The sequence below is a fragment of the Lepidochelys kempii genome, chromosome 4 (assembly GCF_965140265.1).
Source record: "Lepidochelys kempii isolate rLepKem1 chromosome 4, rLepKem1.hap2, whole genome shotgun sequence".
Lineage (NCBI taxonomy): Eukaryota > Metazoa > Chordata > Testudines > Cheloniidae > Lepidochelys > Lepidochelys kempii.
Genome location: NC_133259.1, coordinates 120,548,827 through 120,568,214, shown reverse-complemented (window position 1 = coordinate 120,568,214; position 19,388 = coordinate 120,548,827). Strand labels below are relative to the sequence as shown.

The window sequence follows — 19,388 nt, the reverse complement described above, 5'->3', positions numbered from 1 at the left end:
TCCTGACACAGGGAAGAAAGGTAAGCAGCAGGATACGGACCCTGGACTTCAGGAAAGCAGACTTCGACTCCCTCAGGGAACGGATAGGTAGGATCCCCTGGGGGACTAACATGAAGGGGAAAGGAGTCCAGGAAAGCTGGCTGTATTTCAAGGAATCCTTGCTGAGGTTACAGGGACAAACCATCCCGATGAGCCGAAAGAATAGTAAATATGGCAGGCAACCAGCTTGGCTTAATGGTGAAATCCTAGCGGATCTTAAACATAAAAAAGAAGCTTACGAGAAGTGGAAGGTTGGACATATGACCAGGGAAGAGTATAAAAATATTGCTCGGGCATGTAGGAATGACATCAGGAGGGCCAAATCGCACCTGGAGCTGCAGCTAGCAAGAGATGTCAAGAGTAACAAGAAGGGTTTCTTCAGGTATGTTGGCAACAAGAAGAAAGCCAAGGAAAGTGTGGGCCCCTTACTGAATGAGGGAGGCAACCTAGTGACAGAGGATGTGGAAAAAGCTAATGTACTCAATGCTTTTTTTGCCTCTGTCTTCACTAACAAGGTCAGCTCCCAGACTGCTGCGCTGGGCATCACAACATGGGGAGTAGACAGCCAGCCCTCTGTGGAGAAAGAGGTGGTTAGGGACTATTTAGAAAAGCTGGACATGCACAAGTCCATGGGGCCGGACGAGTTGCATCTGAGAGTGCTAAAGGAATTGGCGGCTGTGATTGCAGAGCCATTGGCCATTATCTTTGAAAACTCGTGGCGAATGGGGGAAGTCCCAGATGACTGGAAAAAGGCTAATGTAGTGCCAATCTTTAAAAAAGGGAAGAAGGAGGATCCTGGGAACTACAGGCCAGTCAGCCTCACCTCAGTCCCCGGAAAAATCATGGAGCAGGTCCTCAAAGAATCAATCCTGAAGCACTTACATGAGAGGAAAGTGATCAGGAACAGTCAGTATGGATTCACCAAGGGAAGGTCATGCCTGACTAATCTAATCGCCTACTATGATGAGATTACTGGTTCTGTGGATGAAGGGAAAGCAGTGGATGTATTGTTTCTTGACTTTAGCAAAGCTTTTGACATGGTCTCCCACAGTATTCTTGTCAGCAAGTTAAAGAAGTATGGGCTGGATGAATGCACTATAAGGTGGGTAGAAAGTTGGCTAGATTGTCAGGCTCAACGGGTAGTGATCAATGGCTCCATGTCTAGTTGGCAGCCGGTGTCAAGTGGAGTGCCCCAGGAGTCGGTCCTGGGGCCGGTTTTGTTCAATATCTTCATAAATGATCTGGAGGATGGTGTGGATTGCACTCTCAGCAAATTTGCGGATGATCCTAAACTGGGAGGAGTGGTAGATACGCTGGAGGGCAGGGATAGGATACAGAGGGACCTAGACAAATTGGAGGATTGGGCCAAAATCCTGATGAGGTTCAGTAAGGATAAGTGCAGGGTCCTGCACTTAGGACAGAAGAACCCAATGCACTGCTACAGACTAGGGACCAAATGGCTAGGCAGCAGTTCTGCGGAAAAGGACCTAGGGGTGACAGTGGACGAGAAGCTGGATATGAGTCAGCAGTGTGCCCTTGTTGCCAAGAAGGCCAATGGCATTTTGGGATGTATAAGTAGGGGCATAGTGAGCAGATCGAGGGATGTGATCGTTCCCCTCTATTCGACACTGGTGAGGCCTCATCTGGAGTACTGTGTCCAGTTTTGGGCCCCACACTACAAGAAGGATGTGGATAAATTGGAGAGAGTCCAGCGAAGGGCAACAAAAATGATTAGGGGTCTGGAACACATGACTTATGAGGAGAGGCTGAGGGAACTGGGATTGTTTAGTCTGCAGAAGAGAAGAATGAGGGGGGATTTGATAGCTGCTTTCAACTACCTGAGAGGTGGTTCCAGAGAGGATGGTTCTAGACTATTCTCAGTGGTAGAGGAGCACAGGACAAGGAGTAATGGTCTCAAGTTGCAGTGGGGGAGGTTTAGGTTGGATATTAGGAAAAACTTTTTCACTAGGAGGGTGGTGAAACACTGGAATGCATTACCTAAGGAGGTGGTGGAATCTCCTTCCTTAGAAGTTTTTAAGGTCAGGCTTGACAAAGCCCTCTGCTGGGATGATTTAATTGGGGATTGGTCCCGCTTTGAGCAGGGGGTTGGACTAGATGACCTCCTGAAGTCCCTTCCAACCCTGATATTCTATGATTCTATGATTCTAATTAATTTCAGATCCTAAGATAACAGATGCTATGTAAGTGCCAAGTATAATTATTATTTATTGCTGAATCTGGAGTGAATTCAAAATTCACCCAGTGTTTGTTGTTCATTTTTAAGGCATTACCTACACTGGGAAGGTTTTGCCTGTGTTATACCAGTAAAGCTATACTGGCAAAATCCACTAGTGTGGATACAGTTATAGCAGTATGAAAGGACTTTCACAGGTATAGTTTATGCGAATTCCCCCACTTATAAGCACAGTTATACTGATATAACTTTGTTCACACTAGGGCTATGTCTACATTGGCACTTTCATTGTTAAAACTTTTGTCGTTCAGGGGTGTGAAAAAACAGCCCCCTGAATGACAAAAGTTTTAATGACAAAAAGCACCGGTGTGGACAGTGCTTTGTCGGCGGGAGCCACGCTCCTGGTGAAGAAGCTACTGCCCCTCATTGGCAGTGGTTTTATTTTGTCTCTGGGAGAGCTCTCTCCTGGAGATAAAGAGCTGCTACCCAGCACACCTTACAATGGCATGGCTGTTGTAAGGTCCGTAGTGTAGACATAGCTTAGGGCTTTTACTGGCATAGCTATGTTGGTAACAATTAAACCCTTAACTGACTTAGCTATGGCGATAAAACTTTTAAGTGTAGACCATACCTTACTATAGAATGGGATTATTTACTGTACTTAGTTTCTGTTTCATCAGAGTAATGTGTATTTTCTTTCTCTCTTATTTTATCCTCGCTCACTGATCCAGCATTCTTATAAGTAACTGCTGGGCAGGTAAACATCTGTTAATTAGTAATTCATGCATTTGTCTGATATTGGCATTGATCTGTTCCATGTTTTGCCACATAACATAGTTTCCTGAGTGGCTTGTTTGGAGCTCTTCATAATTACTGTATTATGTTTATAATTACATATCAAAGGAAAAGAGAGAAGTGCTTCCATTGCAAATAGCTTTCTGAGTACAAGTAACATCAAGCTGGATCCTGTGGATGTGCTGAGTACATTTCATGCCCACTGAGTTCAGGGCAAGTGGAGGGCACTTATCTCCACACACGGCCTTTGAAAGCTATTCAGTCCCTGTGGTTTTAGTAAAATAGCTCCAAATACTGCATTCACATCAGCCCACAAAGAAGTTAATGATTAACACTGATAAGAGCTTTGATTACTTAACAAGTTAAAATACTCTAAAGTCAAGTGAACCACTGGGAGATTTTGGTATATCCAAATCTCTTGCGAAAGCCTGTAGCTGATTTATCCTCCAGCATCAAACCCCTGGGCAGCAGAACAGCCCAGCCCTACGGCTGTATTCAGGGTTTTTTGGAAAGGAAAATGAAGATGAAAGCCTGCAGTCCTTTTGCTGTTGTCATCCTGGCTTTGACTTTCAGCCATGACTGTACAGGGATGGTAAGTGTGATTTTCTTGTGATTTGGAATGGCTGGTCAGTGCACCAAAGGCTGGACATGAAATGATAGGCATGAGATACTTGTACTTGGGTTGAATGGGTAGAGCCAGACAGCAGGCTGAATTACACAAAGCAAGTTAGCTGACAAAATCTTTCGCCATGGATAATTTATCTGATAACTTTGTGGAAAATCAGGTATCATGTCAAGTAACAATATTGCTGTGGTTATGCATGTAGGAGTCCTTTCACCTACCAGTAGGGTGGAAAGCAGCACCCAGCATGTAATACACTGCCCAGTTACCAAGGGAGGAGCACACATACAAGAAATGCCGGGGATCTGTAATGCTCTTGCCGAGCAGACAGGAGCACAAGTTATAAGGTTTCATCTATAAGACTCACCCAGGCATCAAACTTCATGGATCTCTACCTCTAGATTGCCCTGTTGGGATCTGAACGTGGGCATCTACAGGAATGTAGGTATTTCAGACTTGGTGGTCAGGCTACTAAGCTTTCTCCTGGCTCAGGTCCTGATCCAGGCTCAACCTATGAGTGGCTAGGGGAGGGGCCAGTAGGGATTAATGATAACCCTAATGTTTGTGTTTGTATATATTTTTAAAGAATTGACTTGGAGCCATCTAACTGCACATAGCTAGCCTCAATAACCACCTGTTCTTACCTCTGTTGCTGGTGTCCTCCCACAAAGCCTTTCAACAGTGTATTACATGTTCTTGTTGCATCTTGTCTTGGACTGTAAGCATTCCAGGTCAGGGAATGTCTCTTTCTATGTGTTTCTACAGCGGCTAGCACAAAGGGCCTCAATCCTGATTGGGCCACTGGGTGTTGGATCAGGCCTTAGGTTGGGAGGTGATGGAGCTGTTGCAGGCTCTAGAGTATGGAGCTTCTTTCTTCCTTGCATCCATTTAAGCTTTTCCCTGTAGTAATAAACATCTCAAGCTGCTTTTTTAGAAGAATCAGGCTTGGCTCCTTATTTATTAACTTCCCTCTATCTATTTCTCCCCCTTCCTTATGTGCCAGTTCCCTTGATTGTTTTTCTGATGTTGAATTTATATTATATGGATACTGTATTTTAATCATGGCTTTATTGTTGTTTGTTGTCCTGAGTGCCTTTGGTGGTGGTGGCATTTTATTATGTCCTACTATTATTCCTTATTTCTTGAGGCTGATTAGAATTAACATATTTAGTTTTATCAGTGTTCATTTCCTGGTCAGTGAGCTCAAATAGAGATTGCTTATAACTCAGCCCATGGGGAACACTGCTAAATGATGTGAAAGGCCAAAAGGTTGGGGGCATTGTTCATAGCTGTGAACTAGCTCTGAAAGACGTGCTCCCTGACAAAAGAAATAGGAACATATGTCCCTAGATAACAGAAAGGTATAATGAAGCTTGTCTTCTGCATTCTTGTACCATGTTTGGCTTTTCCTGGATAAGCCACGACCTTTCATCAGCTAATGTTTGTTTATTCCCTTTCACAAGAATGTGCCCTAGCCAAAAGCACACTCAAATAACAGGATTCTTGCCGAAGTGCTACATAACAAGTGTTTTGGGACACCTCTGAGTGTATGTTTTGTCCTTACAGAATGTTTCATGTAATGGATTTATGTATTTCCAATCTGCATTATTTTTATTTGTAGAACCATGGATCTACGCAAAGAAGAGGCTCAGTACATGAACTCTTTCACCACAGAGGTACCAAATCAGATCTAACAGGTGTCAGTAATAACAACAAACTGCTTACCTGTATCTATGATATGCAACCCTATAATAAGCCTGTTTTTGTTTCAACATGAACTTTTTAAGACAGTGGTAGAGGAACAGAAAGATGGGCCCCAGTGCATATTTAATTATTTATACGCAGTAGAGCTGCTCTAACAGGAAATACTAAGAGATACCTGCCTCAGAATATCCAATAGTGCAGTGGCTAGGGCACCCTCCTGGGTCTGGAAAAGCCAAGTTCAAATCCCTTCTCCACATTAGGCAGAGCAGAGAATTGACCTGGGTCTCCCACATCATGACTGAGTGCTCTAGCCACTGGCTAAAAGATATAAAGGGGTTGGGGAGACATTACCACCTCTTCCTCTGGTGGTGCTATGTGCTGGACACAATCTGGTTGGAAGTTTCTGAGAACACCTACCAGATCAGGCCCCACAGGTAAGATAGGGAAAGATCCTTACCTAGTCTGAGGATCATGATGGGGCTTAAGCGTGAGCTATATGCGGGCACCTAGACTGAAGTGGCTGTGCACATGCCCAGTGGCAGATTTGTAAGCAGCTAAGGGACTTTACCAGTGGAAATTCAGGTCCCTAGGACTTTAGGCACCTACAGAGTTAGGTGGCAGTTGAGGGGGAGGGTTTGCGTATCTAAATTTTGAATTTTAGCACCTAAAGTGGCAGCGAGGTGCCCAAATCCCTTTGTAGATCTAGCCCAGGAGTTGGTGGAAGCTCTCTAAAAAATGAAGGGGCCACGGGTGCCTGAACCATGGCCCCGCCCTTGCACCATCCCCTCCCCCAAGGCCTTGCCCCCATGCTGCCCCTTCTTCCTGACCCCTTGCACCACTGATTCCCCTCAAGGCTCTGGCCCCATGCCACCCCTTCCGCCCAAACTTCCGCTCCCGTGCCGCCTCTTTCCCCCAAGTTCCCTCCCGCAGCTCACTTCTCTCTGCCCCTCCTCCCATCACATGCCCTTATGGCCGGTAAAAAGTAGGAGAGTCTTGTCTAGCCTTACCTGCCTTATAGGGATCGCATCATCCCTTCTTAGGCAACTGTACTACTGAGGTGGTGGGCGTAGACTCATTGTTTCTAGACATCCATCTCGGTCCATTTTTCTTCACTTGTAATGAGCCTGTTCATTACAAAAGTGATGATGATCTGATTGTTCCAATCAATGTTTGCCGCCATATTAAGTATCTTCCTCCACCCTTTACAACCCTCCTACCCCTTTGGCCATTTTTGTCTATTTGATTGTTTTACAGGCTGACACTTTACTTTATAACATCCTTTTAATGTGGTATAGAGGCCCAAAGAGTACTATTTCAGATATCACATTAATAATATGAATGTATTATTATTAATTATTATGATGTCTGGCTGTACCAGGAATTGCCATATGTTCATGAACTGAAATTATCTGAAATTTTTATTCTACCACTGACTGCTTAAATTATGTTGCTTTAGCAGTAGTGCCTGCAGCTCCAGCGTACTCTAAGATTTCCTTTTCCTCTTACTATACCAGAGTTCACAAGAAACAGGATCCACCATCCTGTTGAGATACCTGAAGATTCCTTTCCTTTAAATTAGCATTACTTTTGTGTCAGCAAAGAGCTGCATGTCAGTGTGTGACTGCATGGAGGTTTTACTCTCGTATTTCAGTGTTTACGGAGGATGACCAGCTATGTTCGTTTCCCTTTCGGTATGGTGGAAGGATGTACCACGCATGTATATCAAATCTATTTTCTCAAAAGAAATGGTAAGTCAGCTTTGCAAAGAAATATTTGGTGCTTTATTTTAAATTAAAATGAGTAGGTATTTGATCATTAATCGTGTTTTTACCATAAATCTTTATGGGCCCAATCCAACACCCATTGAAGTGAACAGAAAGACTCCCACCGATATCAGTGAACATTGGCTCAGGCCCTATATACAGAAAGAGATGGGGCAATGCCAGTGTCTTAAGGCACAAAGAATGCACAAAAGTAGTGCAGAAGAATTACGTGTCATCGCGCAAAAGGAATGCAGAAGAATTATTCATCATGGATCATACGTATTCTTTCCTTGATTCATATATGGGAATTCCAATTCAGATTATTGGCAATTCCTTGTGTGGTATAAGTGGAGAATCTGACCCCTCTACTATTAACTCTCTGGACGGAATAAAAGATGGAATATAAACATATGTAATCAATGCACCAGGACTGATCTCCCTGCTGAAGAAGCAATCAAGTTTTGTGTGGGTAACAACTCAAAAGTTTACTACAGGAAAGCCAATCAAGTTTTTAGATTAAACCCTTTTTCCTGCCTGTACTTAAACTACAGTGAGACTGGCGCAAAGCTCATTATGGACGGTGCAGTTGTAGGTGGACTACAGCTATCCTTCAGAATATTTATTTTTATTATTATTCCAGATTCACTTACTTTTTAAAAAACTCAAAATCTTTTTCAGAGAGTCAAGGTCAAATTCTATCCTTCCTTGCGTGTGGGAATTGTTATAATTATTCACTATTATTTGTGTTACAGTAGTGTCTGGAGGGCCCCAGTCAAGTAATGACCCCAGTGTGTTAGGCATTGTATAAACACAGAGAAGCAGACAGCCTCAAGCTTTGTCTACACTAGTATTTTTGTCAGCAAAACTTTTGTCAGTCAGGGGTGTGAAAAAGATACCCCCACCCCCAACAGACAGAAGTTTCACTGGCAAAAGCATCGGTGTGGGCAGCGCTATGTCAGTGGGAGAGTGTCTCTGGGTGACATAGCTACCGCCACTCGTTGCGGGTGGTTTAATTATGCCAGCAGGAGAGCTCTCTCCCGCTGGTTTAGAGTGGCTACACAGGAGAGCTTGCAGTGGCACAGATGCAGTAAGGTCTGCAGTGTAGACATAACCTTAGTTTACTACCAGACACAAGAAGTGGGCATAAGAAGACAAAACAGAGTTTGGACTAGGAAGTACAGGGGTATGACAATCTCTTTCCCTATAGATGATTTGTAAGTGGCAGATTTAAGGGTGTAGGTAAATGTGATAATGTTACAGAATGTGTCTGTAAATAGACATGCAGTAGAAGGCAGGTTCTAGTCCTTAGATTTTATTTTGGACAAGTGCCTTTTTTCATGATTTTGACATAGTGTTTCTTTGACTGCATATCTATTGTGGGTGTAAAGTGCTAGCGTAGGCAACATAGGGCAGTCACTCTCATGTGGACTCATTTAAACTACTATTGTTGTAACTGTGTCGGTTTCGGGTTATTAGAAAAGGTGGGTGAGGTAATATATTAATTGGACTAACTTCTCTTGGTGAGAGAGACAAGCTATCCATTGTTGAAGCTGATTGTGATGTTCAGGAAGTTGAGACTAGTTGGGACTGTTCCAGAGAGAAATGCACCACAAAATGCACCATGAAATCAATGATATACTTGAGATACACTGATGATATTTTTATCCCCGGACAGACAACTTAAAATCCCTCACAGATTTCCACCACAATTTTAACATCCATCCTCTGTCCATTAAACACTCTCTGGAATATTCCCACACCAGCATCAACTTCCTGGACACCACAATCAGCTTAAATAATGGAACTCTACAAATGACTATATACAAGAAGCCCATGGATCACCACACCTTCAACCCCAAAGACACCAAGAAATCTGTTATCTACAGCCAGGCACTCTGATACCACAGAATAAGCTCCAAAGAGAAAGTCCAGGATATATGCCTTAACACACTTAAAACTGCCTTCACCAAACAAGAACACTCCACCAGAGAAGTAGATTGCATCATGGATTGGGTCACCAAAATAACTTGAGAGAACCTGCTTCAATACATAAATAAAACTCCCTCTGGTCATATACCCCTAATTGTCATCTACCATCTCATACTGGGTATCCTCACACAACTACAACCCATACTCGACGGGGACCCCATCTTGCAAGAAATCATTCCTGAAACAACCCCCCAACCCAACCTCTCTAAGCTCATCATCAGAAGCAAGCTCCCCGCAGACCAGAACACACCAACTCAAGCAGCACTAGATCCTGTCAGAACAACAGATGCAAAACTTTGCAGAAATATCTCCCCCACACCAGTGATCAACACCTGCCACAACACACCTTTCAAGATCCATGTGTCCTACACATGCTTATCACAACATGTGGTATACCTCACTCAGTGACTAAATGCCCCAATAACAACTATGTGGGTGAAACCAGACAATCACTATGCTCTAGAATGAACTCACATAGGAAAATGATAAAAGACAAAAACACCATATCATCTGTGGGTGAACACTTCGCACAAAGTGATCACTCTGTATGTGACCTCTCCATCCTCATCCTCAAAGGAAACCTGCACAACACTTTCAAAAGATGAGCCTGGGAGCTTAAATTCATGACTTTGCTAGACACTGTATTTATGGCTTATTACAACAGTTCATAACCACTAAAAAACCCACCCCTTTTTGTCATATGGCTGCAGAGGTGTTTAATGTGCTACTTCAACTTGAATTGTACCTGAGAATATGTGCTAACTACTTATAGTACACAATCTGTTCCATCTTGTATTTAGCTGTGACACTCTGAGTGCTTTTTCCAGACCTGAGGAAGAGCTCTGTGTAGCTCAAACAAGCTTGTCTCTCTCATCAGCAGAAGTTGGTCAATAAAAGATATTACCTCTCCAATCTTGTCTCTCATTTAAACTAGGTAATTCAAGCTAGGAGATCACTTCTGATTATCCTGATTATCCACAGGTAACTAGCTGATGAGAAAGGCACCAATTAAACAATATTTCAAGAGTATCTTAATTCAATATAAATAATGTGAGCAATTTTCTTTCTGGAAACCTGCATCTAAGTGAGCCAACACACTAGTGATTGATCTTTAGGCCCATTTCAGTTTATTTCATATTCAGGAGGATTCTTAATTATACCTGAAATCCTCCATATAGATCTTTAACTAACTATGCCATAGAAATTGAAAAAGAGCCAATGCGTGGGATCCAAGGTTGGAACACAGTTGAGAGTTGACCGTGGGTGGCTTTCATTTGTGCTTCCTATTTTCAAATACAGTTTACAAGTTGGGAGATAAGAGAAGAGGTAGCTGTAGCTGCCTGATTTTGACAAGGCATGTCTGTTTCATCTTTATCTCTGACCTTTCTAGTGAACATATGCTCTTCTCTCATACGCTAAAAGCAACCTGACATGTCTTCAGAGATCTTGATGCCAGAAAACTAGCACTGCATAACAAAGAGAGAGTGCTGCCTTGTGCATTGTTTTTGTTAGATTATGTGTTTATGAGTCTGTGCTGCACTGGAGTGATGTATGATAATGGACCTCAGATGACTCTGCTGACTGGTGAGCAGATAAGACTTCTCCTCCCTGCTCTTTTTGAGGTGTCTTATACTGGAAGGGACATTATCAGGGACTGTCATTGTGGCTGGCCCCCCTGCTCAAGAGTTGGGCACAGTCTGGCTTTTTATATAGCACTTGACAAACTAAAACAGGTTTCATAGCAGCACATTGTTCTGCTGATTTAAAGCTTTAGGTCCCAGCCTGGGGCACCAGCGTCTATTCTGCATTATGATGGCATAAGTTGAACTACCCATATCCCAGACTTCCTAGCACACTCCCAAAACGTGGCTGCTCTAGCCCTTTTGTTTGTGGAGCAACGTGGAAAAACTTGACTGTTCACCAAACGTGACTGTCTAGAGGACAAAGAAAGTCAGCCAGTGGGGTTGTGGAATACTTTTGGCAGACTCCCATAGCATGAGTCCAGTAGGGCTGCAACTACACTGCAAAGCAGTAAGGCTTTAACCTTAGGTCCCGGCTTGACTCACACTCGGATCCTCCACCCCTGTGGTGTCCTAGGACACTGAGTCTGAGTCCTAAGTTAGTGTGATTTGTGTGGAAGGGGGATTATGCCATAGGCGCTGACTTTAGCCAGCGCGCCCCAACTCCGCCCCCAGCCCCACCCCCATTCCAACCCCTTCCCCAAATCCCCACTCCCGCCTCCTTCTCCGGGCACGCGGCATTTCCCCTCCACCCCGCTCCCTCCCAGGCTTACGCGCAGCAAGCCTGGGAGGGGGGAGAAGCGGAGAGGCAGTGCGCTCAGGGGAGGAGGCGGAGCGGAGGTGAGTTGGGGGGGTGCGGGGCGGGCCGTAGGAAGCGGAGATGAGTTTGGGGGTGGGGGGTGCAGAGGAACCGCTCCCTGCTCCAGCTCACTTCTGCTCAGCCTCTATCTCCTCCCCTAAGCATGCCACCGCTCCACTTCTCCCCCCTCCCTCACAGGCTTGCCGCGCATGAAATAGCTGATTTGTGGCAAGCCTGGGAGGGAGGGACGGGGAAGAAGCAGGGCGGTGGTGGCACGCTCAGGAGAGGAAGCAGAGGCGGGGCAGAGGTGAGATGGGCGCAAGGGCCAGCGGGGAGCTGCTGGTGGGTGCTGAGGACCCACCAATTTTTCCCTGTGGGTGCTTCAGCCCCAGAGCACCCACAGAGTCAGCGCCTATGGATTATGCTTGAGCCTGAGTTCAAACCCAGGGTTTATATTGCAGTGTAGAAATATTCTCTGAATACATTTCCCAGACCTTAAGAAGAGCTCTGAGTAGCTTGAAAGCTTGTTTCTTTCACCAACAGAAGTTGGTCCAATAAACGATGTTGTCAGGGAGCAGACCAAGCCCCCACTGTAGTTCACTGGTTGTTCAACGTGCACCATACCTGCAGCTGTGCTTGACCTTGTTCCAGCCCTGCTCCTGCTTGCTCCAGCCCTTGTTCTAGCCCTGCTCCAGACTGCTTCCAGTCCCTGCTCCTGCTATGCTTCAGACTTCTAGTTTTGACCCACCTTCCCCAGCTCTGTCTGTGGCTTACGACTCCAGTTGACCCTCCAGTTCTGGCATTCAGCTTCTGTGTCTCCAGCACTGATCTCTGGCTCTGCCTCTGGCTTACAACTCTGGTTTCCCCTCCCCGCACTCTGGCATTTGGATTTCTACCCGTCTGCTACTGACCCTCGGCTCATTTCCTGGACTCCATCCACCCTTGACCCAGCTCTAACCTGTAGGCTGAACTCTTCTCTTTACCATTAGGCCTGACCACCCACGGTTTGGTTGGCAATAAATATTACCTCACCCACCTTATCTCTTTATTTAATAGCTGACATTTTAGGGCCTGATCCAAAACCCATTCAAGTCAGTAGAGGAGTCTGTGATGGGTTTAGTCACAGAGACCCCCTTGGGACTGTCAACTGACGTCCTTGTTGAGCCAGACATGCTAGCCTGCTGTAACACAGACCCAGGTCTGGTCCATACTCCCAAAGCTGCAGGCTTTAACCAAAAACTGTTCAGCAGGTCACCTATCTCCAGCACCCAGGCACCCAGTTCCCAATGGGATCCAAACCCCAAATAAATTCATTTTACTCTGTATAAAGCAGATACAGGGTAAACTCATAAATTGTCCACCCTCTATAACACTGATAGAGAGATATGCACAGCTGTTTGCTCCCCGAGGCATTAATCACTTACTCTGGGTTTAATAATAAACAAAAGTGATTTTAGTAAGTATAAAAAGTAGGATTTAAGTGGTTTCAAGAAATAACAGACAGAACAAAGTAAGTTACCACGCAAAATAAAACAAAACACGCAAGTTTAAGCCTACTACATTAAAAAACTGAATACAGGTAAATCTCACCCTCAGAGATGTTCCAATAAGCTTTCTTTTTGAGTATAAGCTTTCGTGAGCTACAGCTCACTTCATCCGAATGCATCCGATGAAGTGAGCTATAGCTCATGAAAGCTTATGCTCAAATAAATTGGTTAGTCTCTAAGGTGCCACTAGTAATCCATTTCTTTTTGCGAATACAGACTAACACGGCTGCTACTCTGAAACCAAGAAGCTTCTTTCACAGACTAGACTCCTTCCTAGTCTGGGCCCAATCCTTTCCCTGGTACAGTTCTTGTTAGTTTCAACAAGCATCTTAGGTGAAAAGCAGGGGATTTTACATGATTGGGACCCCCATGTGTTCTGTTCCACTCCCTTTTATAGCTTTGGCAACAGGCGGGAATCTTTTGTCTCTCTGGGTCCCCACCCCTCCTTCTAAATGGAAAAGCACCAGATTTAAGATGGATTCCAGTACCAGGTGACAGGGTCACATGTCCTGTGAGACCCCCCAAGCCTCCATTCTTTCCGGCCTGACTCACACGAGCATAGGAAGGCTTATAAGTAAACAGAGCCTTTTACAACCCATTGTCCTGGTCAATGGGAGCCATCAAGATTCTAAACCACCATTAATGGCCCAAATGTTGCATAATTACAATAGGACTTTAGAGTAATACTTCATATTTCTAGCTTCAGATACAAGAATGATACATTCATACAAATAGGATGAACACACTCAGTAGATTATAAGCTTTGTAATGATACCTTAACAAGAGACCTTTTGCATTAAGCATATTCCAGTTACATCATATTTACACTCATAAGCATATTTCCATAAACATATTGAGTGCAACATCACAGAGTCTTTCTATTTACTTCAATAACATTTGGATCAGACACTTAATAAGCCGTTTTTTAGTTCTGCTGCTGGATTTTATATGCAGAACTCTTGAGCTGTGGGCCTGGCCCAACCCAACTCCTAGTGACTTTAATTTTATTATTTGTGTTATGGTAGCATCTAGGAGCCCAGTCATGGACCAAGATCCCATTATAGTAGGCACTGTACACATACATAATGAAAAGACAGTCCCTGCCCAATCTGCATATAAAACAAGAGACAAAAGGTGGATACAGACACATAGATGGGTGATCACAGGGAAACATTCAGACAATATTGGGCAGTATAATATATAATATGTCAATTGCCTAAGTGTAATATATAACATGTCAATTGCCTAAGTGTTGTCAAGTGTTTGGTAGGCATCACAGCACAGGAGAGTTTTAAGAAGGGATTTAAAGGATGACTGTGAAATAGCTTTACGAATATTTATGGGGAGATCCTCCCAAGCATGAGTTGCAGCTTGGGAGATGATACGTAGGGTGGGAACAGGACCTTGAATGTGAAGACGAGTAGTTTGTGTTCGATATGGTGGAGAAACGGGGAGGGGGCAGTGCAGGGAGCAACATCAGGACCTGTAACTTCAATAGCAGAACATATTTAAAGAGGAAAAAAGATTCTAAACAAGTTGATTATGAATCCCATCTGCTGAAGGACAGAGTTGGGTGATTTTAATTTTGGGTTTCAGAGTAACAGCTGTGTTAGTCTGTATTCACAAAAAGAAAAGGAGTACTTGTGGCACCTTAGAGACTAACCAATTTATCTGAGCATTAGCTTTCGTGAGCTACAGCTCACTTCATCGCATCCGATGAAGTGAGCTGAAGCTCACGAAAGCTTATGCTCAGATAAATTGGTGTATGCATCCAATGAAGTGAGCTGTAGCTCACAAAAGCTTATGCTCAAATAAATTGGTTAGACTCTAAGGTGCCACAAGTACTCCTTTTCTTTTTAATTTTGGGGTAAATCTTAGCTTTTTCTAACCATCCCCCAGAGTTTTGTTGTTTAAAGTCTTTATTTAGCTCTTTTGTCATTAATCAGAACTCTATAGAGCCTTTTCCATTAGCTTCTCACATGCCAGTTAACGTAGGGCTGGTCTAGTAAGCCAGTCTTGCAGCAATATCTCAGCTGTAAAGATCCAGACTCCCTTTACCCATCACTACTGACACAAATGGGGCATTAAATGCGGAGCCTGAGCGCATTTCAGGAACAATATCATAAGCACTATGGTCTCAGTGACAACTTTTAACTTAATGCTTAATTTAACTCTAATGTAACAGTTGTGGAACAACCATAGACCATCCTTTAAGAGGGCCTGATCTCAACTCCAGTATAAGCCATGGAAGGTGTCCCATTGACTGAACGGAGCTAAGTGGGCCCTAATTCTTTTAACTTCAAAATGCTTCTTTAATCTTGGTAATTTTTAATTGGACTACCGTGCATCATTCTTTCTATCTCGTCCATTTCATTCTGGACACTGACCCAAATGCCCAGGGTTTAATTAGATTCTGTATGTGAATTAAAACCTCTAAAATGCTACTTAAAATCCAAATAAGAAACAAACAAACTGTTGGAATTAAAACAGTATGTGTACCTTACAAAATAATTTTAATCTTGCATGTGAAGCCTTGGGAAAAAAGGATATTAGATTTTTTAAAAATAAGGCTGTTCAATTAATGTTAAAAAGATGCATAATAGAACAGTGAAATATAATTGATCAGGTAGTTTAAATAAAACAAAAGAAGGGTATAGAAGGGTGCAGCTTGCTCAGGAAGAATAGGCAGGGAAAAAAGGGAGGAAAAAAAGGGAGGAGGTGTTGCTCTATATATTAAAATTGTATACGCTTGGACTGAGGTTCAGATGGAAATAGGAGACAGACTTGCTGAAAGTCTCTGGGTAAGGATGAAAGCAGTAAAAACCAAGGATGATGTCCTGGTAGGGGTCTACTACAGACCACCTAACCAGGAAAAAGAGATGGCATGAGGCTTTTTTTAAACTAACAAAATCATCCAAAGCACAGGACATGGTGGTGATAGGGGACCTCAGCTACTCAGACATCTGTTGGAAAAATAACACAGCAGGGCACAGATTATCCAACAAGTTCTTGGAATATATTGGAGACAATTTTTTATTTCAGAAGGTGGAGAAAGTGACTAGGGGAGAGAGGCTGTTCTAGATTTGATTTTGACAAATAGAGAGGAACTGGTTGAGAATTTGAAAGTGGAAGGCAGCTTGGGTGAAAGTGGTCATGAAATGGTAGAGTTCATGATTCTAAGGAATGGTAGGAGGGAGAACAGCAAAATAAAGATAATGGATTTCAAGAAGTCAGGCTTTAGCAAACTCAGGGAGTTGGTAGGTAAGATCCCATGGGAAGCAAGTCTAAGGGGAAAAACATTTGAAGACAGTTGGCAGTTTTTCAAAGAGACATTATTAAGGGCACAAGAGCAAACTATCTCACTGTGTAGGAAAGATAGGAAGTATCTGTCAAGAGACTACCCTGGCTTAACCAGGAGATCTTCAATGATCTAAAAATCAAAAAAGAGTCCTACAAAAAATGGAAACTAGGTCAAATTACAAAGGATGAATATAAACAGATAATACAAGTATGTACGGACAAAATTAGAAAGACCAAGGCACAAAATGAGATCAAACTTGCTAGAGATATAAAGGGTAACAAGAAAACATTCTACAAATACACTAGAAGCAAAAGGAAGACCCAGGACAGGGTAGACAAGGTGGGGGTGGGGGAAAATAATAACAGAAAATGTGGAAATGGCAGAGGTGCTTAATGACTTCTTTGTTTCGGCTTGCATCAAGAAGGTTGGTGGTGATTGGACGTCTAATATAGTGAATGCAAGTGAAAATGAGGTAGGATCAGAGGCTAAAATAGGAAAAGAACAAGTTAAAAATTACTTCGACAAATTAGATGTCAAGTCACCAGGGCCTGATGAAATGCACCGTAGAATATTCAAGGAGCTGACTGAGGAGATATCTGAACCATTAGCGATTATCTTTGAAAAGTCATGGAAGACGGGAGAGATTCCAGAAGACTGGAAAAGGGCAAATATAGTGCCCATCTATAAAAAGAGAAATAAGGACAACCCGGGGAATTACAGACCAGTCAGCTTAGCTTCTGTACCTGGAAAGATAATGGAGCAAATAATTAAGCAATCAATTTGCAAACATGTAGAAGATAATAAGGTGATAAGTAACAGCATGGATTTGTCAAGAACAAATGGTGTCAAACCAACCCAGTAGCTTTCTTTGACAGGGTAACAAGTCTTGTGGATGGGGGGAAGTGGTAGAAATGGTATATCTTGACTTTAGTAAAGCTTTTGATACTGTCTTGCATGACCTTCTCACAAACAAACTAGGGAAAGGCAACCTAGATGGAGCTATTATAAGGTGGGTGCATAACTGGTTGGAAAATCATTCCCAGAGGGTAGTTATTAGTGGTTCGAAGTCATGCTGGAAGGGCATAACAAGTGGGGTCCCACAGAGATCAATTCTGGGGCCGGTTCTGTTCAATGTCTGCATCAATGATTTAGATAATGGCATATAGAGAGTATACTTTATAAAGTTTGTGGACAATACTAAGCTGGGAGGGCTTTCGAGGATAGGATTACAATTCAAAATGATCTGAACAAACTGGAGAAATGGTCTGAAGTAAATAGGATGAAATTCAATAAGGACAAATGCAAAGTAGTCCATTTAGGAAGGAACAATCAGTTGCACACATACAAAACGCGAAATGACTGCCTAGGAAGGAGTACTGCAGAAACTGATCTGGAGAGTCAGAGTGGACCACAAGCTAAATATGAGTCAATAGTGTGACACTGTTGCAAAAAACCTGAACATCATTCTGGGATGTATTAGCAGGAGTGTTGTAAACAAGACACAAGAAGTAATTCATCCGCTCTACTCCGCTCTGATTAGGCCTCAACTGGAGTATTGTGTCCAGTTCTGGGCACCACATTTCAGGAAAGATGTAGACAAATTGGAGAAAGTCAAGAGAAGAGCAACAAAAATGATTAAAAGTCTAGAAAACATGACCTCTGAGGGAAGATTGGAAAAATTGGGTTTGTTGCGTCCAGAAAAGAGAAGACTGAGAGAGGACATGGTAACAGTTTTCAAGTATATAAAAGGTTGTTAAAAGGAGGAGGGAAAAGAATGGTTCTTAACATCTGAGGATAGGACAAGAAGCAATGAGCTTAAATTGCAGCAAGGGAGGTTTAGGTTGGACATTACGAAAAACTTCTTAACTGTCACAGTGGTTAAGCACTGGAATACATTGCCTAGCGATGTTGTGGAATCTCCATCAATGGAGCTATTTAAGAGCAGGTTAGACAAATACATGTCAGGAATGGTCTTGATCAGCAGTTCTCAAACTTTAGCAAGCCAAGAACTCCCATTTTGATTTAAAAATTTTTCAGGACCCCAACCCCCCCACTCAGCCCTTGCCCTGCCCACTTCCCAGAGGCCACGCCCCAGTTCACTTCATCCCCCCTCCCTCTGTCACTTACTGTCTCCCACCCTCACTCACTTTCACCAGGCTGGGGCTGGGGGTTGGGGTGCAGGAGCGGGTGCAGGCTCTGGGAGGAAGTTTGGGTGCAGGAGGAGGTGTGGAGTATGGGCTCTGGGAGGGAGTTTGTGTGCAGGAGGGAATGCAGGGGTGCGGGCTCTGGGAGTTTGGGTGCAGGATGGAGTGGGGAGGGAGTTTGGGTTCTGGAGGGGGCTCAGGGTGGGGTAGGGTTGAGGGGTGCGGAGGGGATGACAGAGGGAGTTTGGGGGGGTGGGAAGGGGTATGGGCTCTGGGACAGAGTCTGGGTGCGGGCTCTGGGCTGGGGAGGGGGTTGTGGTATGGGAGAAAGTAAGGGGGGGCGACGCTTACCTCAGGCGGCTCCTGAAAGTGACTGGCACATCCCTCTGGCAGTGGCTCCTAGGCAGGGGGCGAGGGGGTCTCCGTGCGCTGCCCCTGCTCACAGGCACCAGCCCCGCAGCTCCCATTGGCCATAATTCCCAGCCAATGAGAGCTGCAGAGTCAGCGCTCAGGCCGGGGGCAGCGCACGGAGACTCCCTGCCCTGTCTGGCCGCAGGGACGTGCTGGCCGCTTCCAGGAGCAGCGCGGACCCAGGGTCACTACTCCTCCCCCTACCTCCCACCGCCTGTTTCACAGTTGTTTCCTGGTGTGAAGCAGGCACTGGGAGGGAGGCTGAGGAGTTGAGGGAGTGGGGAGGAGTTAAACAGCTGGGCCCACAGACTCCCTGGAGCACCCTTGGAACCCCAGGAGTCCATGGACCCCAGTTTGAGAAACGCTGGTGTAGATAATACTTAGTCCTGCCATGAGTGCAGGGGATTGAACTAGATGACCTCTAGAGGTCCCTTCCAGTCCTAGGATTCTATGAAAAGCACCTTTCTTTATAACACTCCACTGTCATGCTGTTATTCTGTGGGGATACTCCCTCTACAGGTAATATTTATTATGATACATCAGAGTAGGGTAAAAAGGAT

At 44.1% G+C, this 19,388-nt stretch overlaps 1 protein-coding gene across 1 annotated transcript in view; it reads left to right on the top strand.

Annotated features, from left to right (window-relative positions):
- Nucleotides 1–3,545: 3,545 nt before the first annotated feature.
- The window catches only part of HGFAC (HGF activator), a 69,188-nt gene continuing 53,345 nt past the window's right edge, over nucleotides 3,546–19,388 (top strand). The window contains exons 1-3 of the mRNA XM_073340141.1: nucleotides 3,546–3,620; nucleotides 5,272–5,326; nucleotides 7,006–7,102. Of these exons, the coding sequence (XP_073196242.1) occupies nucleotides 3,546–3,620; nucleotides 5,272–5,326; nucleotides 7,006–7,102 (227 nt within the window). The remainder of the gene's footprint in view (nucleotides 3,621–5,271; nucleotides 5,327–7,005; nucleotides 7,103–19,388) is intronic.